This window comes from Lepisma saccharinum, chromosome 14 (genome assembly GCF_977018435.1).
Source record: "Lepisma saccharinum chromosome 14, izLepSacc3.1, whole genome shotgun sequence".
Classification (NCBI taxonomy): domain Eukaryota; kingdom Metazoa; phylum Arthropoda; class Insecta; order Zygentoma; family Lepismatidae; genus Lepisma; species Lepisma saccharinum.
Genome location: NC_139242.1, coordinates 78,008,137 through 78,034,575, shown reverse-complemented (window position 1 = coordinate 78,034,575; position 26,439 = coordinate 78,008,137). Strand labels below are relative to the sequence as shown.

The window sequence follows — 26,439 nt, the reverse complement described above, 5'->3', positions numbered from 1 at the left end:
GTTTCACTGTTAGCAAGGTACTCTCTAAGTGAAAGTTCATGTAGCGGAATGTTACATCTTGGGTTTTCCATTTATGGTTTTATGTAGCAATTTAATATCTGCAATATGTCTGCGTGATTCTGGAGAGCAACGTCTCAAGTTTATTCTTTTAGGTAGAAGCCGTTGGACAGGTACTCTATGACGAACAATGGAGAGAGAAAAGTTGATAACTTTTTCAATCTTGGAAGAATGACAATTGTCTGCCATATTCCAGATGGGTGAACAGTACAATAGTGAAAACATTATTGATCCGTGATTCTGTATAATATACCTGCCATTTTATGTTCGAAAATGAGTTTAGAGTCTAAGAATTTCAAGATCCGTGTTGATTCCAAGATCGATTCTACGATCGGTTCATGTCTTGAAGCCCAGCACGAATAAGGAGGATTCAATCTTGATGGGGACACTCGACTCAGTGGTGGTTCAATTCGCTTTTGTCTAATGTCGGCCAAACTGCGCCTTGGACAAAATCTCAATATGAAGAAGCGAATAATAACACATATTGATACCTTAAACGTAACTCCAACTTGTATATTGTACTAGCACTTTATTTTTTAAAATTTCCCAAGGATTTTCCAGTATGATTTTAAAGTATCATTAACAAAGAACGAATTTATATGTTAAACATATTTTCATGTGATTCTAAATTAATGTTATTTTGCGAATTGTGGTATGTAAACTCGAAAATTGCAATTTTTATATTCCGTACATTTCCCTATATTAGCTTTTAGCACACATTTTATATATTTTAATTATTTTTACATATGTTTTTAATATTATCAAACATTTTCAGACATATATTAACACAGACTTCCGTGGCAGAGTGGTCACGTTAAGGCTAAGACATGGATGTCTGTGTTTGTCCTGAATGAGAACAACACATAATTGAGTAAAATCCGATATATGTGAGAAATAGAGAAGTTGAATGACGGGGCAAACTTCCGCTTAGGGGTTTTCCTTCTTCAACAACAAAAAAAGAGTGGTTAGCACAGCTGGCTACGACGCCAGGGATCCCGGGTTCAAATCCATGCATGAATGTGAGTGTTTCTGAGTGTCCCTTCATCAATTTCATCATATCATTACTCATCCTCATCTTTGCCAAAAGTAGCAGAGAAGCAAAGTAAAATAAAGCAAATCATTCAATCAATCAACATTCATGCTATTACTACTTCCCATTTTGTGTTAAATTCCAAAGGTTTTCGTTCTGTATTCTGTTCGTTTTGTACTTTCTTGGCAATCTTGGCAATAGACAATGCATCTGCTGTTCTAAAATTCTTGCCCACGATAGAGAATGCAAGCTAGGACTTTCGTGGTGAAATCCATTGCATATTTTAAGTTATATACAGTTTCAGTTATTAAGGACAACAGGAAAAAAATCATGTTTCAGCACTTTAAATAAAGTTTGATAAAACATTAATCACATTCTGTATTTCAATTTTGTATTATAATCAATGTTATGGAAGGAACCCTAATGCATTTTATTTTGCTTGTGGAAGTATTTGCTTAATGCTATTTTTCTCATATTAAAGCCTATATTTAGTTCCATGTTTTAAGGTAGGGGAAAGTACTATGACCTATGTATTAGATGAGATGACTCGCTGTAACCATCATGATGATGCATTTGAGAAAATGCAATTAATTAATTACATAACTTTACCCTGCATATATATCCGTTCTCTGATCATTAATATAACTTAGCAATAATATACTACCACTATTTTTACAAACATTCTATACGTGGTAATGTAAACATACACATCTTATAATACTTCTAATTAAGGTGACTACTCACTTGCTGAAGAAAGTGGCACGCTGAGTATTAAGGCGAGAAGCCACATCTGAAAAGACAAAGAAACTATATTAGAATTTGTACTGTACGAACAATGTTACAAAAGCCATAATTTCCTAATTTGACTTGGCAAAGGTATGACTCTCGGATGTACAATTATTTTCTCACTTGTGTTATTAGATTAGAACATGGTGGTGACTCCACCATCTGCAGTTTGGTCGGGAATGGAAATGTATTGAACAGTATGAAAGAAATGGAGCTGGGTTTAAAGAAATCCTCTTAAAAATGGAATACGAAGGGGTATTTATGGGCATGCAAGGGAAAAGAAACCGTATTTAAAAAGAAAGGAACTAACAAGTTGAATTGGAATGGAAGTAAGAGGTAGGGAAATAAGGTGAAAAAAGAGTTCGGAGAGGAAAATTAAAAGTTGAAAGAAAATTTGTAAAAAACAAACATTCACTTTTTTTGCAATTGTCTCCCCTTTTCATGAGAAATGTCGTAATTGCGTCGCACTGGAGACAAAAAAAAATCCCACGAGATTAGCAATGCGTTCACGCTACTGTTTATTGTGCGTGCACGCAGTATAGTCTCGAGGTGAAACCCTTGTTTTGTCCGCGATTGAATAATGGACCTCAATTTAGACAATCTCCGAGCAAAGTTGCATGCAAGAAACAGCGGCAGAATAAAATAAGGCGTGTAAAATATATGTCACACAGACATGGATACAAATTAAGAATGTGATATATTATTCCAAGAATAAGTTTACTAATGTTTGGCAATTCAAGTTAATATCATAAAACATTTGCATTTGGAAGAGTGTTCGGGTGTATGGATAAGTATCTATCACTCACTCACTCTCTCACTCTCACTCACTCTCACTCACTCTCTCTCTCTCTCTCTCTCTCTCTCTCTCTCATTCATTCACTCACTCTCTCCCATTTTTATCTCTATTTCAGTCTTTGTTTATCTATCTCCCCCGTCTCTCTCTCTCTCTCTTAGCCTCTCTCTATTTTTCTTGCTCTGTCTTCCTCTCTTCTTTATTTTCTCTCTTCCTCCCTCTTTCTCTACTGTATTTTTATCTCTCACTCTTTCTATTCCATTCACTATCTCTCTCTCTCTTTATTTCTCTTTATCTCTCTCTCTCTCTTTCTCTCACTCTTTCTCTCACTCTCTCTCTTTCTCTCACTCACTCTCTTTGGAGACGAGAACAAGAGGGATGCTTATAAGCAAGTAACGGATTTACATATATGTAGTAAAATGTAATAAATTTTTTAAATACATATTTAGTTTTTTCAACAAAATATAGAGTTAAATATGTACTTAAAATTGTAAAAAATTACCTTTTGAATCATATAAGACACTACACCAGCTGCATAAAATACAGTACGCTTACATTGACATTAACTGTAAAAGAACACAAAAAGTGTTTTCATTTTCCTTTTCCAAACCAATTAATAACAACATTGTGTTCTAAGTGTTCAAACGTAAATTTCAATCTGTTGTCTCTTTAGATGGATTTATATTGACTAAAACTGCGTTCAATATCGCAAGAAATAATGGGAGTGGATTTCAAATTTGTCAGCTATTCGCAAAAAAAAAAAGAAAATAATAAATCAATAAATTGTCACACGGGGTAAAAAGGTAAAGTGCTCCCCTGTGCTTAGCTCCACGCAATGAAGGCGTATAGGGGGTGTGGGGGTAACGCCCCACACTTTCTTGATCCGGTCGTGAGTGGGGGTGATGTGATCAGCATCACGCCCCTGACCGCCTTTACCCCACAGGCTTTCCCCCAGGTACCCATGTACCGCTGGGTGGGTACCTGGGGGAAGCTTCCAACGTTAGAAAAGTTCCCGGATTTGATCGAACCCGGGACCTTTAGCATGGTAGTCAGACGCGTTACCGACTGAGTAACTGCGGCGGGGACATGTTGTTATTGCGCGAATATGGAGTATATGTTGAGAAATGTTTAAAAAATTGGAAATAATATGTAAAAATAACTAAAATATGTAAAATATGAGCCAAAACCTAATATATAGGGTGGCCACAAAGTCCACAATACGCAAACACAATGAACGATAATTCTTTTGAGTAGTTTTTATTGATAACAGACAATGAATTTACTAAACACTCTGTGATGTAACCATTAATTGTCCAAGGGATCAGTTTGTGCACCATCATTCTCATGGCAAAGGATAATACGCCGCCAGGTTCTGTGCGACATTTTGTGGAGCAATGCTGGCTTAACACGAGTGAAAACCCGTCTCACAGCATCTTTCAGTTCGTCAGTGGTACCGTACGGTCTAAAACGGAAACAAATATATACTTTTATTATACTTTACATAGGGGTAACGGAACTTTGTGGCCACCCTGTATGTACAAATATGGAAAATATTTTTTTTCGAGTCTCCATGATGCGCAGAGATAATACAAAATATATTCATAACTGATTTCAGCTTGATACATAAATATGTATTTACATATAAATCAGTTCTCTGCTTATAAGCCTAGACAAGACCGAGAACGAGTCAAACCTTTTCGGTTCGAGAATAGACCGAGACGCTCCCACGTACTCAGTATCGAACTACTTCATGCTTTGACTTTGGTTCGTGCACTGAGGCAATCTTGAACCCAAAACCCTCAGGGTGAAAGAAACTTGCTGCGCAAAACAAAAGACATCGTGACGTCACTAGAAGGCGTTACTTGCCTGTCACTCGGCTCTTCGCAACTCCAAACTTCTGCAATTATTTCTCCCACTCCGACGTCACAAAAATGGGCTGAACCTGGAAAAGCAACTCGTGCGTAGATCACGCACTTTTTTAAGGAAGGGTTGAATAACAATTATGGTAATTCTTTCTGACCAGCCCAGCCTTTGATCTGTGCGCTGCACGAGACAGCAAATCAATTTCCAGGTTGAAATTACAAGGTACGTGTCGCTCATCCACGAATGTACGAATGTGTCTTTCTCCACGAAAGCTTTCCTTAGGTCCTCAGTATTATAATACCTACTTGTAGAGATGTTATCGAGACAGGACGAGACTTGGTATAAGAGTCACGGTTTTCTCTCAAGCGATATACATATCTCGTTCACTGTATTGTGCATACCTGTTATTGTAGTTGTAATATCACCGCCTTGTAATCAAGGGTTCCCATGTTCGATGCATGGTGGAGAAACATGGTGGTTCGGATTCTACTTTAAACTGCAGTTTTCGTTCTCTTCACGAGTCTCGAAATATACAGTGTACTTACACAACCAGTGGCGGCGATTGGGTTCCAAAACTGGGGGGAGGGCAAGGGCAGTTTACTTTCCCTTGCTAGATAAGGTTTAGCATGGTGCGGGAGCAAACGTGGCAAAACGTTGGGGGTAACTGCCCCCCCTAAGCGCCGTCACTGTACACAACATATTCAGAGTGGCAGCGTGCAGATTTTCACATCTTATAGAGATGATTGACAGTTTGAGTATTTTCAGGTTTTAAGTCCACTTTATGTACATAGGCTAATCGGGACTGGACCTACAGTACAAAATGATATACGAACCCCCATGTGCCTCCATCGGGTATCAAACTCGGGATCTCTTGATCTCAAGGCGTGGACGTTACCACTATGATATCGGGGAAGGCATTAAGGCAAAAAAATTTTCATAGTAAAGTGTTCCTGTTTGATTCCTTGTTTCGACCAGAGGTGTTTATTTTGAATGAAGCTCCCTCGTAGCTCAGTTGTTAGGGTGTCTGACTACTATGCGAAAGACCCGGGGATATTTTTCCGCCTGTTCAAGCGGCACGCACCCACCGTCGTATAAAGTAAGTACCTGGAGGAAACTCGGGGGGGGGGGGGGTAAAGGCGGCCAGGGGCGTAGTGTTGATGACATCACCCCCACCTTCGGCCGTGATCAAGAAAGTGTGGGGCCCTAATTCCACGCCCCCTATACGCCTTCATGGCGTGGTGCAAAGCACAGGGGAGCACTTTGCCTTTACTCCCTCACTTTCATCCTTATGACCATGGGCGGAGTTTGAGCTTTGCTTTGGGGTGGCCAGACTCTGGGAGAAGCATGCTATTATAAACTAGGAGATGTTCAATAACCCTCAGGTATTGAATATCCCCTAGTTTATAAGGGGTCCGGAGGCCTTCCCCCGGAAATTAAAAAAAAACAACTTAAAAACACAGTTTTAGGCCTTTTAGATTTGAAAATGTTAAATTTTCTCGCTTAAGTAAACAAATATTAATTAGTATATTGGTTGTCAGTTTTAAAAGAAGCAAAACAGTACGATTATTGCATTTTGCATTTCATTAATTTTTTATTGATACAATACTCGTGATATGAACCTCACGGCTCATATCCATGTGCCGTTAATTATTCTGGGTTATTTTATATTAGTTAGTTCTTATTATTTGATATTTAATATTTCATAATTCATAATTTTTGATAAATAGAAAGATTATTACTAGACTTATATAATCCACTAATATTTTCTTTATTGTAACAATAAGTGTAAACGCAGCCTAATGTAATAATCTATATGTTAATTTTCTGACCGAATCTTTAATATTGGATATGTAAATCTGTGTTCTTTCACGGCAGAAAAATGTTTATGATTTAGATTGACATAGATTTCGTTTAGCAACAATGGGAAGATCGAATCTGTTCTTTTAAGTTTAATGTATTCAATAAGGTTCAAGTTGCAACGGGGAATGATTAGAGTTTAGTCCTTATTAACAGAGATGAATCGTTCCCCTTATACAATTTTATTTGGTTTTGCTGCAACGTGGAAATTAGTTCAACTTTGATATTGAGATTGTGAATATAGACATTGATGAGTATTTAGTTTTTGGAAATGTCGCAAGTCGCGCTGTGCAAATTACGTAATGCTTAACAAGTGAGCATCGATGGGAAAGGTATATAAGTAAATGCGGAGCTTAGTTTGCACGCATTCCATCAGCGTCGGCTCTACGATATGAACATCTAATGACACTTGGGAATAAAGATACCTGTATTTCGCCAAGCACCATTTATACTTCGAAATTTATAATGTTATGGGACGACAGGTTAGGATCGGCCGAAATCCTTTGAGGTTAATGACGCCTGCCTATTGGACATGTATTTGTCACTGTTGACCCATATATTCTCATTCTTACGGAAAAATGATAGAATTTCAGATCTCCGAACTTTATTTTGGCCTTCTTCAAAATTTATTCAACGTAGACTTATTTGGGCAAGGAAGCAAAACTAGACATGTAATGCAATATGTCTCGTTTTTCAATGGAAATGTCATCATTGGAGTGTATCTTGTTGCAAGCTCTGCCTATTAACGTTTCTCGATCCCAAGTACTCAGTGGAGCCCGTAGATTCTATTCTGTTTAAAAATCCTGCCCGTATTAACATCGACACTCGTGACACATTTTGGTCGCAATACTGTAGGAAGGGGCACGTACGAAAGTTTTTGTCTGCTACTGAATGGTAGGCCGTAAGCTTCGTCTACGGTTGCAAAAACGACAGGATTCTCTTCCCTGGTACGGCTTCCTCCTAGCGACGCACATACACACGTAACTATTCCCTGCACATATACATATTTGGATTTTTCCCGTGGAGACATGCAGCAAATTAGAATTCTGGATTCATCGAATCTATTATTAACGAACAGGGGATTCTGTATTTATTTTAAATTTAAGGATATTCATGGACTGTAAATTGTAACTTGAGTGTAATGTAAGCTTTCGTATGTATTGGAAATAAACCATCTCCTGGATAAAAATGAATGAAAAGAAAGGTCAAAGTAACCTCCCAGAAGATGCAGTTGCCAATCTTAAAATTTGAGAATAGTCGTTCATTTATTTCATGATTCACCAACAACACCCTTAAGTTCTCAATGCTTTATTCACCAAGCCCGTACCTGAGAGGGGTCAGAGTATCCCATTTAGCCGTCTGAGTTTTAGCCGAGGTGAAATTAGAACATAAGGTATTTGGAAGATTGAGGCAGGCTAGGATTACCATAACTTGCAGCTCTCTGTGTGTGTGTTACTGAAAGGTTATCTATAGTGGAGAGTGAAATAACACACAGTTATAGTTATATGAACATACATATATATATGTTACGCAGATGAATTGCGTCTTACATTAAGCTAAGGTCAACCCTCATGCGTGAATAAGCGCGCGTAACGGCCATAGTAAGTCTCGCAGGTAGGTAAGACGAGCAGAGCCGCGCTCGCTGTGAAAGAGGTTGAGTTGACAGTAGCGTCGAGACGTTCGTCGCGTCCAGTTTAGCAGCTGCCGTGCGACCGATCAGTGGTTGTACGTTTTTCTTCGCCTGTGCCTCATTTGTCCACAGTATATTTGGATATACAACTTTACGTCCGACTGGAAGTCACGTCGTCCTTGGCAAGTGGCCCTGCCATTGCGTTCGTGACAATTTGCGATCCTGCAATTGCGGTCACGTCCATTTGTTGCGTCCGTGACACTCGTATTACTTTAAAAAAGTTACGGTACAATAGTCAGCTTCAGAAATTTTAGAAAAATTAAATTGAAAAGTTCTTTTGATGCCTCAGTAGTAACTGTAGACTCAACACAAAGTCATTTTACATTTCTCTTTCTTCAAACTGAACACATCAATCAAATCGTCTAAGACCCGTTATTGCGGTGCAATTACCATGCCATCATGCCAAACGTCAAGATTTGCGGTATGCCTTCGTAACAAAAATGTAGTAACTGAACTTAATCATGTGTTATTTTTTGAGTCTCTTTTAAGTTGGGGTGCCAAGACCCCCTGGCCCCTCCAGAACTCCGCCTATGCTTATGACCAGACCTTGTTTTAATCCTCACACGCTGTCACCCTCAGAGGCTCTCCCTCTTCTCCACCCTCTGCCTCGCGAATATTCCAAAAGAAGAAAGTGAGATCTGCCCTTGTAAGGGTGGCCTCCCCCCAGGATGTGAACACCCCTGGTTTCGACGCTGCGAACCTCCAATACTGGTATTTTATCCAGGGTTGTTAAAGCTCCATATATTCTAATGGATTCTATTGGGTTCCGCTGTAAGACCGGAACCTTTTTTCTCGCACCATTTAAATTAGGTCCAAGTTGCGTATTGTTTCATTGAAAAAAAAGGTTCCTGGACCGTATTTAAATGCTTTAAATATGAAAAGGTTATACACTGTCTAGAACTCATTTACGTTTGCTGATTTTCTCTCCCAGTCCGGGATTGAATTTATTTACAATTCGTGGACCAGGGTTGACCGATCAAAAGTTGCCTTCTAAAAATGTCCGCGAGTACATTTTACATTGGAATGTCACACTGCGGTTGTAGAAAACGTAGCGCAGGGAATAAATCAAAACGCTGTTGTTCTCTCGTGGGCCAGGTTCAAAAACTCCCTTGTCGAAGAGTTACTGTACATAACGCAATGGACTATATTAGTTTGGCGTCACATTGAGTTCAAACAAACCCGTCAAGTGTTGCTCTGTCATCCGATCCAGGAACCGCAGCCAATAGGAGTCGTCGATGAAGTAACGTGAGGCAGCAGATATCACAACAGCGACGGGCAGTGCTGCTACAACCAAGTGAAGGAACGCGCACGAGAGAATGGGGCTACGTGGAGAGGGGCAACTTTACTGCAGCGTTTGCATTTCGCCCATTTCTACATTGTACTGTACCTTAGATTCTCGAAACAGCCAGAAGCCAGCACCTGGATTAGTCTTTCATGCTCACAAGTGGATAATTGTTTATCGTCAGGTCCGTAATCGATCCAAGTTGCGTATTGTTTCATTTCAATACGGAACTTGGACCCTATTTAAACTGATTCGTATTTAAACTGGATCGTATTTAAATTGATCCTGGAATAAAGGTTCCTGGACCGAATTTATATTGGTTCGGAAAAAAAGGTTCCCGGACCGTATTTAAATTGATCGGAAAAAAGGTTTCTGGACTGAATTGAAATACTTTACAGATATAAAGGTTCCCTACGGTCCAGAACCCATTTACGCTTCCTGACTTTCTCTCCCGGACCGAAATTGCATTTATTTAAAATACCTGGACCTTTAACAACCCTGATTTTATCCTCAATATATGCAACCACACAGGACAGGCTCACAATCGTTTATTTACGCTGCCTTTAAACAAACGGAAACTCGATTCACATAAAAGTTCCAAAAGTCGCAAGTATTTGCAGCCAGAACTTTCACCTTGTGTCCCATGGGATACCTTTCGTGATGATCCACTCTGTTGATTATCTGGACAAATTTCGGTCGAGTACCCAAAGCGGTGAAAGTTTAGTCAGGTCCTTCCTTACAGGAAACAAAGGCAACCGCCCACAAATAAGTTTCTGCCAGATGGCCTGTCTGTGCTCATGGACGTCCGCGGGATTTTTTTCCAGGGATTGGCAAGCAAGGTAATTTTTTTCAGAGGTGCAAAGGAGGCATATTTTTTTCCCATAATAGTGATGCCCCCTCAAAGAACACTATTTCTGAAATTATCATGTTCCTTCAACGTTTTTATAATAATTAGCATAAATTACAGTGGCTGAAATGAAATTGTGTGAAATATATAATTTTCAGGTGGACATTTATTTTCCAGGGGAAGGCCGCGGCCCCCTTTGCCCCCTCCCTTCCGGACATCCATGTTTGTGCTCTGTGCTAGTTCATACCTCGGACTGGACAGAGACCCGTGCTTCTAGAAGCAATCTATCGGCAAAGTTGAAAAGCATTCATTGTATGATCATGTGACCTGGAAATGTACATAGTTCATTTCGAAATAGAAAAACTAAAGCTTTTTTATCGTAAAATTGAGTGTAGAGTGCAGGTACCACCTATACTCTGTCCCGGTTATCTCTGGAGCAAGCGAACGAAAACAAGTCTCTGCGCAAGTAGTGACGCGAGACTGACCCACCAATGAACACGTGAGGGCATGGGATTGCGTGGAGGGGGAAAGCGACTGCAGTTACCAGCCTTCGCTGCAGCGTGTACTGCTTCGCTCTGCTCAATCGATTTCCTCGCCTCTGCAGCTATGCTCCACCTTGCTCCACAGTTAGCCGGGACAGGGTATAATCCAAATAGTAAATGGAACCTAAGTTTTCAAAATTCCGAAAATGAGATTTTCATGTGAGAAAGCACCAAAACTCCGTGAATACCCCATAACTCAAAGATTTTTCTTGAACGACGTGTTCAAAAGCTAATAAGAAAACAAAATAACTATGTTCTCAGTTCATTAACTCGACGAAATGCAAATGGATGCTCACCGATCAGACAGATCAAGACACAGAGGCGAAAATTTATCTTGAGCAATGTAGCAAACGTAACCCTTTCCTAGGAGTTAATCACTGGAGATACATGTCAGTGATTCCGGCCTACCGGTGATCAAAGTGGATTCTGAACAAGCTTTTCCAACAAAATACTCGAGTACAAAATTTCCTAGATTGAAAACCTACCAAGTATCAACTTGCCGGAACATTAGTTATCCCAGTTTTTCTTTCTCTCCATCTAAGCAACAAGAGTTTGAGATTTGTCTCTTTCGCTCAGCTGCCACCCACTATTTTTCTTACTGAATTTGTTTGTTTTAAAGCCCGCATCACACGGAACTGGATTTCCAGTAGGTATGCCCTAGTTGACGCTGGACTGGCTACCAATTTGCTAGTTTTCGCCTCACACGATACTTATCAGCGTACTTGTCGATAGACTTTTGTCCCCATACGAGGGAAGTTGTAATGGCGGCCGCGTGAGAAGTAAACAATGTACCACTTCACATTTTTAAAAGCCGATAACTGTTCAACCGAGAGGAATAACGTTTCGTATAATACGTTATTAGGTACAAAACAATGGCGCTGCTAAAATACATACTTTACAACGTTTACTGTACACGTATGGAAGAATGTTTTAGTTGTTTCAAATGTAAACACCGTGCAACTCAACTCAACGCGCCTTTCATTCTGTATACGTTATACATTGCTGGAGTAACACTCGGAAACCACAGACAAAAACGCTCCTTTGCACTCTCACAGATTATCTTCACATGGCGAAACTTTGCTCTGATTGGCTGTTCCACAGAATCCAGTCGAGGAAAGCAAGTAGCAATTAGAACATGTCCTATTCCTCCAAACCAGTCAAGCAGTCAGCTAGGCGGCCATGATTGCTACCTAGAAAGTTAGTTCAGCACCAACTAGGGCAATCCTACTAGAAATCCAGTTCCGTGTGATAGGGGCTTAAGTCCACTTTATGAACCACTATGTGCCCCTACCGAGTATCACTATGTTTATTGTAGCAGTACTTATTTATGAATGACATTTCAACTACAGCATAATAAACATCGTACTCTGACGTCATGAATAATGGCAACAACAAAATATAACACAAAAATGACCGAAAGGTATTCACCGAGTAACTATGTAGAAAAATGATCTTATTTTGAATCTAAATCTTCTTTTGTTTTCAAAGAGGTTTGTATTACATGTCTTGGAGGAGTTCGCCCCCCCTTCCTCCATCAATCCGCACATGTCCACAGAAGTAATTAATGATGCATATTAAAGGTTTGTGAAAGGATTTCTCATTGATTCTCGGGCTGTTTGTAGAAGCTTTCAGTTTCTATAAATCAACTCATTCCGAAAAGCATGGAAGATGTCTGTCAAATGAGGCGCTTCTCTACTTCCTGCTATTACATCATTGTTATCAATGTGATCTCAACTTCCCTTTCCCTCTTCATAACCTCTGTGGCCCCTCTGCCGTGATTCCACGTGTTACATGCGTCCGCCGCCATTTTGAGACCAGCTCAACAAAATGGGCGCGAATTGTAAGGAACAAGGAAGCCAGGCGAATGTGCATGTTTTTTTTTCTCTCTCGTTACCACTTACTATGCAAGCTTCACATGACACCTACTTGTTAAGTGCTAGCTATTACACTTGACTTGCGGCGCATACTGCTTTTTTTCAGCGCAAGAAACAAAGTATTTCCAGCGCGCTTCCGCACGAAAAAGTGACGTTACATTGTTCCCCTCCCGTATTTCGCAAGCCCTCTGGAAGGCCGATGTTTGTGTGTTATTGTGAGATAATGAGAACAAGACAACAATGAATAATGCCGTTTTCCCTGTTCTGGAGAAAAAGAAGAAGAAGACGTGGTAGAAGAAGGAGGACGTGAACACAATGGTGTGTTCAAAGTGCGTGTTACAACGCTATCTTCCTTGATCTCTTGTCCTTTCTCACACAATTGCGACACTGCAGGATCAATACCTGGATACTCGAACTACGAACACAATTAGGAATTTGGAGGAAGGATACGGTTGGAGTTGGAACAAAGGGTTCCGGGTTCAATTCCCGGCGGGACATTTCATGGTTTACATTCAACTGTCAAGGTCGGGTGCATAAAAGTGTACAAAAAACACTTTTAGACACAGACTGACCGATCTGACTGGTGGTCATGGGCGTCCGGAAGGGTGGGAAAGGGGCGGCCGTGCCCCCCCCCCCTGGAAAATGAAAGTCAACCAAAAATTATGTATTTCACACAAAATTTCATTTTAGCCACAATAATATGTGTTAATTATTGCATGAACACCATAAATTCAAATTTAAGCAATGTTTTTTTTAGGGAACAACACTCTTTTGGGGGAAATGTGACTTTTTTGCCCCCCTGGAAAAAAATACCTTCCTTGCCCCTCCCTGGAAAAAATCCTGCGGACGCCCATGCTGGTGGTGGTATGTGGGGGGGGGGGGGTTGACGTGGAATAAGCGTCCCTTGAGACTTTTTTGGTTTTGCTTATTCAGGAGCATCCAGTCCTAGAGTACTAAATTATCAACCCTTTCCAGAATCAAGAAAAAGTAGTCGTTTTTTAAAATAAACTTGAGTATCAACTATATCTTAAGATCCGTGACGTTATCAACATTATCGTCAATATAATAACTATTATTCCGCAGCGCAACAGCCCTCTGCGGACCAAGGCCTGACAAGAGACCTTCCATTGCATAACGCGTGGTCAGCGAATCGAATCCCATCTCCGCTGTCATCTGGCTATCTAGCTAGACTGGAGTCCGCTACTTCAAGATGCTGAATCAACACATATATTTTGGAGCGCAGTCTTTTCACAGATATTTTGACTTCCAGTGTCAAAAAAATGTCAATCGTTTTGTATGGATCTTGTCATTAAGTTCCCCAGGAACATTCTAATATCAAATAAGGAATGTTTATAACTGCGTATGTGTAATTAGTTGCGAGCATCATTTTAAATAATAATAATAATAATAATAATAATCCGTAGCTGTACAGTCCGTGAGGCTGTGGGTACCGACTGCCGGCCTGCCATATGCCTCAGCGAAAGTGGGCAATCCTCCAACCAGTTGCAGAGTGACGTGTGGTCAGCACGACGAACCCCCGGTCGTTGTTTAGGATTCCATGCCCGGGTTACGCTACTCATTCGTAGCTCCCCAATGGTGGGTGGCCATTGGTTCCATACACTGGCCGAAATCTTAGGAGAAAAGTTGTTACACTTTTTCCAGGAGACTCGTTGCCTTGTAATCAAGAAGTCTCTGGTTCGATTCCCGGTGGAGGCACAAGTGGTTCGGATCCCACTTTTAAGAAACCTGTAGGTCCAGTGCCGATTAGCCTTACTGTGCATAAGGTGGACTTCAAAGAACACCAACCCAACCCAGGAGACTGAAACCAGCGCGCGTCCCGTAGCCTAAAACCGCACGGCCACAGGGTGTGGGACATCATTTTGAATATCCACATGTAAAACGCTTCCTCTTATCCCTCTTCTTCAAGACATCCGCTAGTCTCTTCCTTGTTTACTGTTTTTAAGTAATTTCTCTTTCCTCCCTTACAGTCCCAGTTCTTGCAGTAATCTTCTTTTCAAATTTCCAATCTTCTGACCTCTACCTGTTAACCTTCTGTATCTAATTGTTAACATTTCTTTACCTTCTTTGCTTTCATTAAATTTCGCTACATTGCTTCCTCTCTCCTGTCTCATCTATCAACAGCTTCCTATTCTTACTCCTTGATACGGCGGAAAGTAAAAAAATGCAAGGTCGCTTGTGGATGCGTGCTCGTCAGCCCCAAAATATCAGCCTCTTCAACATTTTCGCCTCACGAAACCAGCATGGAAATGCAGTGGTTAACCTTGGTCTCCATCTGCTGCTCCAGGGGCAGTCAGGCAAGGAGAGGAGAATATAGAAAAACTGGATCAACTTTAATTAATATATTTATTATAAAGATCCATTTAATCTTTACCAATTAGACAGAAACGTCATAATTCATGAGTGCTTAGGTATTGTCCTTGCAACGAATAACCTGTGAATTTATATTTTTAACACTAAACATAATTATCAATCAATAAATCAACGAATAGCGCATACACACAACTTTTTATTAATTTTAATATAGTTGGAAATCAATGTGGTACTTTCCTTGGAGTATGATATCAGATGTCTGATAAAACATTAAAATGCTGACCAAAATTTATTGTATAAAAAATATACACTAAAAACGTAACGTTTCCATCCTATAATAAAAACATTTATTTTGAATCTTCGTCTGAAGACCCTGTTAGAGGGTGGAAACTTTACGTTTGTAGTATATATTTTTTATACAATAATAAATTTTGCCTTGATCAGCATATTAATGTTTTATTAACATGGAAACTAGGCTTAACAGTGTTACCAGATGTCTGAATTTTTCTTGTGCGTCCCAAAGTGATAAATATGTGTACGTTCTAAGCCTTTTCCAGTATGAGTCCATTATGTTGTGCCTAAAACACGTCCCAGCCTTGTAGACATTGACACAATTCTTCCGAACAGGAATAGACTGTCCAACCGCGAAAGGCGAGACTAACTCGAGAGGACGAGTCTACACGTGAAAGGGGAGGCAGGTAGAAACATGCACGAAACAGGTTTCAGATCAGTATTTCGTTAGTATGCGTTCGGTTGTCTTATTATCGCTCGCTCTGTTGTGTTTGTGATGGCTTTCAAAACTCGTAACATCCCCTCTGGACATATTTTGATGGAGACATTACCATGTGCAAAACTTTAACGATGTTTCAGCAGCGGAAGATTTTTCACAGAACATGTTTCGCTTATCCGTTCCACCCCTATTTTGCGATTTGACTCATCCAGTCTGCGCATGCGCACTTGGCGCATGTGCAACCAGAACAAATAAAAAACTGCTTACTAGGCTACTCATATACAGCTTGGTCAAGATGAGAAGAATTCAGGCAAACTCGTGAGCTAAAGTGGACAGTCGTTTGTTTTTTCCTCTCACTTCCCCTTCGCTTGTGACCGAGCCCCCTCCCCTTGCGTTGTCATGTATAGCGTCCCTCCTTTGCTACAACAACCTTAAATATTACGATTTTCCCTTCGTGATGATACAAACACTCGGCGCTGAATAAAGGCTGAGACTACGTGTTGAAGAACGTCGCACATTTTCGCAACACAGGGGCAGAAGAATTACATGGTAAACAGCTGTTTGCATTGTCCAAGCTCGGTTACGGTTCAAACCTCGACGACAGTGTCAGATAGGTTTTCCATCTAGGTAAAACTGTAACACTTTCTATGTGGAAAACAGTCACCCAATGAACACGGATGAATCCTTCCCCTCAAACAAAATACAAAAACTCTGACCATGAAAGTAGTAACAGTAATGGGGAGATGATTGATTGATTTGCTTTATTTTACGTCGCTTTTTGTGCCTATTTTTGGCTAATTTGCGAAGATGAGGATGAGTGATGATATGATGAAATTAATGAATGGACACTCACAAACACCCATGCCCAGGCCGGGATTCGAACCCGGAACCTCTTGCGTCGTAGCGCGATGTGGTAACCACTCCGCCACAGGGGTCGGCTTGTAATGAGGAGAATTATGGTTTGATAAAGAATATACGTTGTATATATAAATGTCTTCGTTTATACTTTTCTTGCAAACAAATGTTTTTGGTGATGCGATTTTTTCATGTATTTACTTTTAATTTTCTTACTGTTATATTAAACGTGGTGAGTTTAGTTTAATTTAGTGAAAATTAATGTTAATTTTAAATTATCACACACACACACATCAGTTCATGTGTGCAACACATTCTACGAGTCACAACTTATCTAGAATAAAGTTACTGTAACTAAGTTACATGTTAAGTTAAGCCCCTATCACACTGAACTGGATTTCTAGTAGGAATGCCCTAGTTGGCGCTAAACTAACTTTCTAGGTAGCAATCATGGCCGCCTGGCTGACTGCTTGATTGATTTGGAGGAATAGGACATGTTCAAATTGCTACTTGCTTTCCTCGACTGGATTCTGTGCAACAGCCAATCAGAGCAAAGTTTCGCCATGTGAAGATAATCTGAGTGTGGAAAGGAGCGCTTTTGTCTGTGATTTCCGAGTGTTACTCTAGCAATGTATAACGTATACAGAATGAAAGGGGCGTTGAGTTACACCATCTATGCTGAGTGCACGGTGTTTACATTTTAAACAACTAAAATATTCTTCCATACGTGTACAGTAAACGTTGTAAAGTATGTATTTAAGCAGCGCCATTGTTTTGTACCTAATAACGTTTTATACGAAACCTTATTCCTCTCGGTTGAATAGTTATCAGCTTTTAAAAATGTGAAGTGATACATCGTTTACATCTCACGCGGCCGCCATTACAACTTCCCTCGTATGGGAACAAAAGTTTATCGACAAGTACGCTGATAAATATCGTGTGAGGCGAAAACTAGCAAATTGGTAGCCAGTCCAGCGCCAACTAGGGCGTACCTACTGGAAATCCAGTTCCGTGTGATGCGGGCTTTAGTTACTGTGGCTGCCTTACTTTTTGAACAAAGTAACTTAAAGCATTTACTTTTAAAAAAGTAATTTTCCGAAGATTGATTAATAAGCAGAGAACAAACATATTTCTAAACAATTCAGACGACTGGAACAATTAAAAACCGCACACACGAAAAGACATACTGCACTTTATTTTGTCTATATAGGCAATTAGAGCATAACCAAATCATATAAAATGATAAGCTTCCGCATCCAATGCAAGCGGAGATGTGATCCAGTTTCGTTCTGCGCTTCAAGTGAAAGCCGCCAAAAAGTTTTAGGCGCTTTAGCTCTTCCGTGTACTTCTGTCAATGTTTGTTCCAGGAAGTGAGAAATGCGAGTCCCAAAGCGGTGCTGGGTTGGTCGTCTGTTAGCCTGGGCCCAAATGCCAATGACGCAATAGACAAACAAGAGGAAATGCCCACACGACAGATTTATGAATGTGTACGGATGCTGTTCTTACACAATCTCAGCTTATAACTTGATTCTTGCTGCTTGATTTTTTAGGCTATCTAAGGCCTCCCCGATGGCGTAGTGGTAGCGTCGTCACCTTGTAATCAAGAGGTCCCGGGTTCGATACGCTGTGGAGGCACGTAGTGGTTCGGCGGATCCCACTTTAAACTGTATGTCCAGTCCCGATTAGCCTTACTGTGCATGAGGTGGACTTTAAACACCAACTCAATTTTAGGCTATTCATTTACCACGAGAAACTAACTTGCCCTCCCTTAATATCGTATATACTTCTATGTTGTATTCAAAGATGCCTGAGTTTAGTCCTTCTTGATCCAAACAAATGTTATGCTTTAAATCCAACTTAAAGCAGCAGATCCATTCTAGTCAAATAGTAACTCGGTTACACTAACCGTTATTTCAAGAGTAACTTTAACTTACTTTACTCTAGATTATCTACATACAGTGCATGCCCAAGGGGGGGGGGGTTGGTGGGGGTTATAACCCCCCCCCCCCCAATTTGGCACAGTATTTATAAAAAGAAAATAACGTCAAATGTAGGAAAAGATGACAAAATGAGGGATGACTACCAAAAATTTTGTACGTAACCCCTCCCTTTTGAAAATCCTTGGAACGCCACTGTCTACGTATAACCCACAGAACGTTTTGTATATATGATCTGCAAGTGGACTGCTCTTTTTACTGCTGACCATCTAAAAAAATAACGTTAATTTTCATGAACGGCGTAATGGTAACGTAGCCTTATACTCGAGGAGTCCAGGATTCGATCGATGGTGGAGGCACATAGTAGTTCGGATCCCACATTAAAATGTAGTCTGAATTAGCCTATCTGTACGTAAAGTGGACTTTAAACCAATCTCAAATTCATCAAATTATAACACACCTCATATGTTTATAGAAATTATAAAGGTACGAAAATCCACAACAAACCATTACACTTGAAACAATTACGACAAGCGAAAGATTTGCATATATTAAATGTATATATGGAGATTACAATTTTGTTTCCATTATTTTAGCAAACCCAGTGCTCGAAATGAGATGGGGATGCGTGTAGATGCTACCACACCTAGCTAGCAAAATTTGCGCAAAGCATCCCACACCTGTCTCATTGTCTTCTTCTTAAAGAATGATAATTGTATTCAATCTACTTGGCTCTCAAGGTTACGACTTGCAATGATTTGCCAATCCAAAGACAGAAGCCACCCACCTTCACACGCTGCTCCTGCCTACTGCTCTCTCCCTTGGCAACCGAGGAGGACATCCCGAGCGCTCCTAGCACATCCACCACATCGTCTCCAACTGTCACTTCATCCTCAGAGTTTGTTTTTGCAAGCTCTTTCCTTCAACCGTCCTTGAACTGCTGCTGGAATTTTTCGGCTATCGCTAAGTGCAATAACACTGCCACCTGTTTACCACAATAGCTTGTCCATAGATTGTTCTCTCCTGCTGGACAACTTGATGCAAGGTACCAAAGTTGGTAGTACCATTACCCAGAATGCGATCGCAAGGCTTTGAGTTACCCGAGCAAGAAACTTCAAAGGTTTTTTAAGCTTTGTCCGCAAGGGGGAGGTTTTGTAATGTCCCAGCGTCAATGCCCGATCTTCCAGTTAACCTTCGCATGGAAGATAAGAGCCAATCACATTTCGATGTTCATGATCCCCTCCCCTGTAGGAAAAATATTGGACGTCACAGCCTACGAGCTCTCACAACAACCTGATTTATCTTCAGCTTACCAAGAGTAATGGCTGATCTTAAAGAACCGAGTGAACGAATAAATTAACCCCATCGACCATGGCTCCTGGAGGTCCTTTCGTTTTTATTGCTAATTTTCGTACGTAAGCATAGTAGTGTATATTGATTGTTTCAAAGTCATACTTAGTAGGTATTGTTTTTTTTTATCAATTGAATATTATTTTTTGACATATTTTGACAATTTTTTGTCGATGTTTTAGCGTTTGACGATTTTTTAGTGCAATTTTCACCGCTTCTCATTTTTTTCCCACTCATACTTGGTAGGTATGCATTTGTAGCTTTTTTTTTATCAATTGAAAATCAGTTTTTGACATATTTTGACAAATTTTTGTCGATGTTTTAGCGTTTAGTGATGTTTTTGTAAAATTTCCTATTTTTTTTTCCCACTCGTACTTGGTACGAATGCCACGATCTTACGTGATATAACTTAACCTATTTATTTTTTTTTTGTGCTAAACTACACGAGAGCCTCTACGTGCTTTGACCTATTTTAGAGTAGAACCATAAAGACAGAGCTGCAACCGAAAGTGAGGCTCGAAGTGAGGCTTGGTGAGGCTGGACTTAATAGTTTGTTTTTGTAAGACATAAGTCTTATTTTCTCGCAGTGTTGCCAACATTTTACTCGAAATAAAATCACCAAGGTTTTTTTTCTTGGTCTAACCTATGTTATTGAACTGCGTCGTCACGTCCAAACCTGCATGACTTCCGAACACTATTGGTTTTATTTATATTTTTTTTTACGTATAGGTGTATATGATGAATCCCCAAACAGATTTTTCCTAAGTCTTACTGTTTCCAAGATAACCCCACTTCCGGTTGCTATTTTGGATTTCTGAACATAGGTTCTATTTATATTTTTTCTCACGTATAGGTGTACCTGATGAATCTGCAAACAGATTTTTCCTAAGTCTTACAGTTTCCAAGATAACCCTACTTCCGGTCGCCATTTTGGATTTCCGAACATAGGTTCTATTCATATTTTACTTACATATAGGCTTACGTGACGAATCCGCAAACAGATTTTTTCTAAGTCTTACCGTTTCTAAGATAACCCCACTTCCGGTTGCCATTTTGGATTTCCAAGCATAGGTTTTTTTCATATTTTATTTACATATAGGCGTACATGACGAATTCGCAAACAGATTTTTCCTAAGTCTCACCGTTTCTAAGATAACTAGTAGTGCAGTTTAGAGAGTTCACGGACCGAAAATGAGGCTCGGTGAGGCTCGGTGAGGCTCGCCAAACCTCAAAAACCCACTTTCTCTCCACGTTCCGCGCCTTATTTATTGCGCTGACGATGTTTCACAGTGTAGAAAACAGCACCAAAACATCAAAAACTCATTTTGATTATTTGGAGCTCACCAAAACCTCAAAAACTTATTTTTATTAATTGAGGTTCACCAAACCTCAAAAACTCTTATTTTTTTTCTATGTTTAGCGCCTTATTTATTGCGCTGACACAACGTGATGAGTAAATAATGCAGTCTCTTATTCTTGAAGGATGAATGCACCTTATCGTAATTTTCCAAGCCCCGGTCAAATGTTTGTATATCGTGACCTTTGTAAACCTCTCTCTCGGGAACGATGTGCCACACATACACGCGCGCGCGTGCCTATATTGTGACGCAAACAAACAAACAAATAATATTTTTTTTTTAAGATTCCTGGCCCCTAACCCTACTTCCGGTCGCTATTTTGGATTTCCGAGCATAGGTTCTATTCATATTTTACTTACATATAGGTGTACGTGATGAATCCGCAAACAGATTTTTCCTAAGTCTTACCGTTTCCAAGATAACCCCACTTCCGGTCGCCATTTTGGATTTCCGATCATAGCTTCTATTCATATTTTTTCTCACATATAGGTGTACGTGATGAATCACCAAACAGATTCTTCCTAAGTCTTACCGTTTCCAAGATAATCCTACTTCTGGTTGCTATTTTGGATTTCCGAGCATAGGTTCTATTCATATTTTTTCTCACATGTAGGCGTACGTGATGAATCCGCAAACAGATTTTTCCTAAGTCATGAATTGGAGGGTTCTATGGCAACCTATATTAATTCTCGTAAGAGAACAGAAAACACAAAAAAACAACAAAAAAAAAGAATACTGTGGTCACTACAACAAATAGTCTTCTTCAACCCCTATCTAACAAACCAAAAAAATCATCATCCTAACTAGAACCATGTAACTAACATTGTGATGACTCATATTAAGTACCTCTTAATTGTATTACTTATAAGGGTATACTTATAAGCATATATACTCTATAAAAGTATATGAAACAGGTGGTTTCAATACGGTTCGCGCTTTTATTATATAAGACGGCATATACTGCAGATCAGTCAGTCTCGTGAGAGCAGCCGAAGAGTACGGATGTTCTGTTGCAGTGCTTCTTGGTTTTTGTAAAAATAATAGGTATTTAATTTTCTTTGAAGCCACATACCATCTATTATTTCAAGTTCAAAGGTGTTTCACGTGGTTTTTCATAGTAATTTCGACCAGATTGAATTTTGACGTGATCGTGTATTTTCTATTTCACCTCAAGAAATTCTATATAAATAACATACCTGAAAATTGTATCGCTATATACTAGACTTTTTGATTTCTGTGATTTTCGAAAAAGCAATGGCATCCACCACCAGTTTCAATTGTAAAAATGATAAAACTGAATGTGTTACTTGTGGGAAGCTAATCTCAAGGAACAATTTATCGGTACACAGGGCAAGATGTGGCGAAACAGGTTCGAGAATTAATCGTTCGTTACCTTCTAAGCCTTGTGCTCGATGCGGAAAAATGATTAGCATTGCAAATTTAAGTAAACACCTCAAAATTTGCAAACCATCGACCGAACAAGGAACATTGAAAAGAAAAATCGATGATCCAGGAACCGAAGCTTCCACTTCCAAGCAAATTAAATTATCCAATGAACGCAAACCAATTAGATCTGCATTCAACGACCAACTCCAGGATTTTTCAATTAAGTCAGAACCAGGCCGTGACATCCTTAGTTTCTTGGACGAAACGAAAACACCTGTACTAAATATTTTGAAAGATAAACTTGAAAACAACTCTATAAAAGTATATGTTGTTCTGTTTTCCGAATACGAGAAAGTCGATGGCACAACGAGTATTTTTTATCATTGTACAAAAAATCAGACTCTTTATTTTGCTGACGTTGAAAATTTGGACAACTTCTATTATAAAGTTTCCAACGAGCTGGTTAAGAAACACGACGATTTCGAGGCTAAAGGGTCGGGATGGTCTTTGTGTGGAAGTCCTCACACGTTAACTGTTTACGTGAATCGATTCTCGCCTCTTCGAGCTTCCAGCTACGTTCCTCTTCCACCGAACATTCAACACAAGAGGGCTGTGTTAAATATACAGAACAGCGATAACAAGTGTTTTCTCTGGTGTGTGTTGGCTGCACTGCATCCTGTTTATTGCAAAAATAATCCAGAACGGATTTATCATTACAAGCAATACGAGTCCGAATTTGAAAGTGTAATGTCTGACATCGAATACCCGGTGACATTGTCGGATATAACAAAGTTCGAAAATCGTACAGGAAAACGCATCGCTATTAATGTGTATTCCTTCACGTCAGATAAATATCTCGTGCACCCTGTCAGGATAAGCGATATCGACGATGACGATGCTTGTGTAATAAATCTTCTTCTTATTTCCAACGAGGATGATCATCACTACACGCTAATTCGTTCTCTATCACGTTTGGTCAGAAGTCAAACTACCAAGTATGCAAACAACATCGAAGTTTGCCCGAGATGCCTAACCACGTTCGACGATCGAAAACAACTCAATTATCGAAATTACACCGGACGTCAAATTGCTATCGAGAAACTTGCCGAACATAAAATTTATTGCGGTGACAACAGACCGGCTAGAATGTTGATGCCCGAAACGAACGAAGTCGAAGAATTCAAAATGCACAAGGCATTGTTGGAACATCCCGCAATCATCGTCGCAGATTTCGAGGCGTTCCTCAAACCACTCTCCTACTGCGAACCGGATCCTGAAATTTCCTCCACAACGCCGTACCAGCTTCATCAACCTAATAGTTTCGGCTATGTTGTTGTGCGACGTGATAAAATGAATGAAGCATATATATACCGCGGGCCAAATGCAATCGAACACTTCCTGGAAAAAATGATGGAGGAGGTTGAGGTAATTGGTAGCGTACTGCTTACATCAAAACCGATGGCACCTTTAACTGAAAATGAACTTCAAAATTACAATTCCACTGAGGTGTGTCCGGTATGTGATCAAAGTTTCACTGATGAGAACAAAAAAATATTCCACCACGATCATTTCAGCGGAAACTACATAGGTGGAATTTGCAACACGTGCAATCTTAAAATCCAGAAACCTAAATTCATCCCCATATTCTTTCACAACGGAAGCGGATATGATTTTCACCACCTGGTGAGACATCTTGGCTACGATCCGAAACGTATAGGTGTCTTGGCCGAGAATGAAGAACGCTACATTAGTCTCAGCAAGCAAGTGTCGATTCCGGGAACGAAAAATACAATCGAGATGCGCTTCCTGGATTCGTATAGATTTCTCTCTGCAAGTCTGGATGCTTTAGCGAACAAACTCACCGACGATCAATTTAAAATAACTGTAGCTAGTTTTCCCAACGTAGACATAGAACTCGTTAGACGTAAAGGGATTTATCCTTACGAATACGTTAGTGATGGTTCTAAATTTAACGACGACGCTCTCCCACTTCCAAGAGAATTTTACAGCAGACTCAGAGAGAAAGGAATCACGGACGAAGAATACCAACACGCGCAACTCATGTGGGAGAAATTAGGATGTAGGACACTCGGAGACTACCACGATGCCTACTTAAAATTAGACGTGACGATACTCGCGGATGTTTTTCAAGCGTTCAGGAAAACGGCAACGAATATTTATAAATTAGATCCAGCGTATTTCTACAGTCTACCGGGATTAGCGTGGTCGGCAATGTTATTCCAGACAAAGGTCAAGCTGGAACTGATATCGGACGTTGACATGTTGCTATTTATCGAAAGAGGGATACGAGGTGGAATGGTGCAATGCGTACAGAGACATGCAAAAGCTAATAACGTACACATGAAAGAAAATTACGATTCAAATCGAGCATCGAATTACATCTTCTACGCCGATGTTAATAATCTCTACGGACATGCCATGGTACAGAAACTTCCTTACGGGGGATTCGAATGGTTAGATCCCACTTCGATAGATATTATTCGTTTCGACGATAGCGAGTGTGGTTTCTTCGCAGAGGTAGATCTCCAATTCTCCGACCACCTGCACGACACGTTTTCGGATTTGCCTCCGACTCCCGAAATCAAATGTCCACCCGACTCGGTTCAAGACAAGCTTTTGTTAACATTGGACCCTAAACAGAGATACGTCGTCCACTACAAGAATCTCCGGTTTTTGATTGGGAAGGGTGTTCAGATAGTAAATGTTAGAAGAATACTAAAGTTTAAACATTCCACGTGGTTAAGATCTTACATAGAAACTAACACACAACATAGAACAGCTGCCACTTCCGATTTAGACAAGGATTTTTTTAAATTAATGAACAATGCGGTGTACGGAAAGACCATGGAGAATGTTAGAAAGCACGTAGACGTGAAATTAATTTCCGATAAGAATAAATGTCGGAAGTGGATAGCCGATCCTAGATTCAAGTCGAGAAAAATTTACAACGAGAATTTGGCACTTTTCAATCTAGATATAAAATTGATGAAATTCAGAAAACCAATTTACGTTGGCGCAACGGTTCTCGACTTGTCGAAACTTTACATGTTCGAATTTCATTACGACGTGATGAAACCCTTCTACAATGATAAGATATCACTTTTGTACACGGACACCGACAGCTTCATTTACAGCATACAAACACCTAACCTATACGAAGACATAAAAAATCCTTCCATGCTCGAGTATTTCGATACTTCTGCGTATCCTCAACCCAACAGATTTGGAATTCCATCTCGTAACAAAAAAGTCCTAGGTAAACTGAAAGATGAATGTAACGGTGATATTATTGTCGAGTTCGCGGGTTTGCGTTCGAAGATGTATGCCATGAGAACAGAGAGTAGCGTCACGAAGAAAGCAAAAGGTGTGGGCAAGAATACGGTGGAGAACAAACTCACCTTCTACGATTACATCGATTGCCTTTACTCACAATCGACGATACTAAGTATAGAACAAAGAATCCAAAGTGTAGACCATGTGATTACAACAAACGAAGTTAGGAAAGTAGCATTAGATCCGCATGACGATAAAAGATGTATTTTGTCTTGTGGAATCCACACGTTGCCTTGGGGACACTATTGTTTAGAAATCAGTAAAAATTGTAGGCAATGCAAATGAAAAAAAAAACTTTAACTGTCTCACATACACAATAAATAACTAGCAAGGACAATGAATTTCTTTGGTTTCCGAAAGCAAACAATGGAGACTGTACACCGCACGGTAGATCATGAATTTCTACCTTCCATGTTATCTAAACTCAACGGCCTGTTGATCAATCAATTTTTGGAACGCTGCTCTTCTTGCTGGAACAGTGACGATTTCGGATTCGCGACAATCGACATGACGAGGA

General features: G+C 39.9%; 2 protein-coding genes across 6 annotated transcripts in view; one reads left to right on the top strand and one right to left on the bottom strand.

The window, feature by feature from the left end:
- Positions 1-26,439, top strand: part of dila (centrosomal protein dilatory) — a 229,124-nt gene that overhangs the window by 37,336 nt on the left and 165,349 nt on the right. The window lies entirely within an intron of this gene.
- The window catches only part of Cht6 (Chitinase 6), a 149,604-nt gene that overhangs the window by 41,357 nt on the left and 81,808 nt on the right, over positions 1-26,439 (bottom strand). For 2 of the 5 annotated variants that reach the window (XM_083136021.1, XM_083136023.1), the window contains exon 3: positions 1,832-1,877. In XM_083136021.1, the coding sequence (XP_082992147.1) occupies positions 1,832-1,877 (46 nt within the window). Of the gene's footprint in view, positions 1-1,831; positions 1,878-19,261; positions 19,454-26,439 lie in introns of those variants that run through there. The other 3 variants (XM_083136020.1, XM_083136024.1, XM_083136025.1) reach the window with 3 other exon arrangements.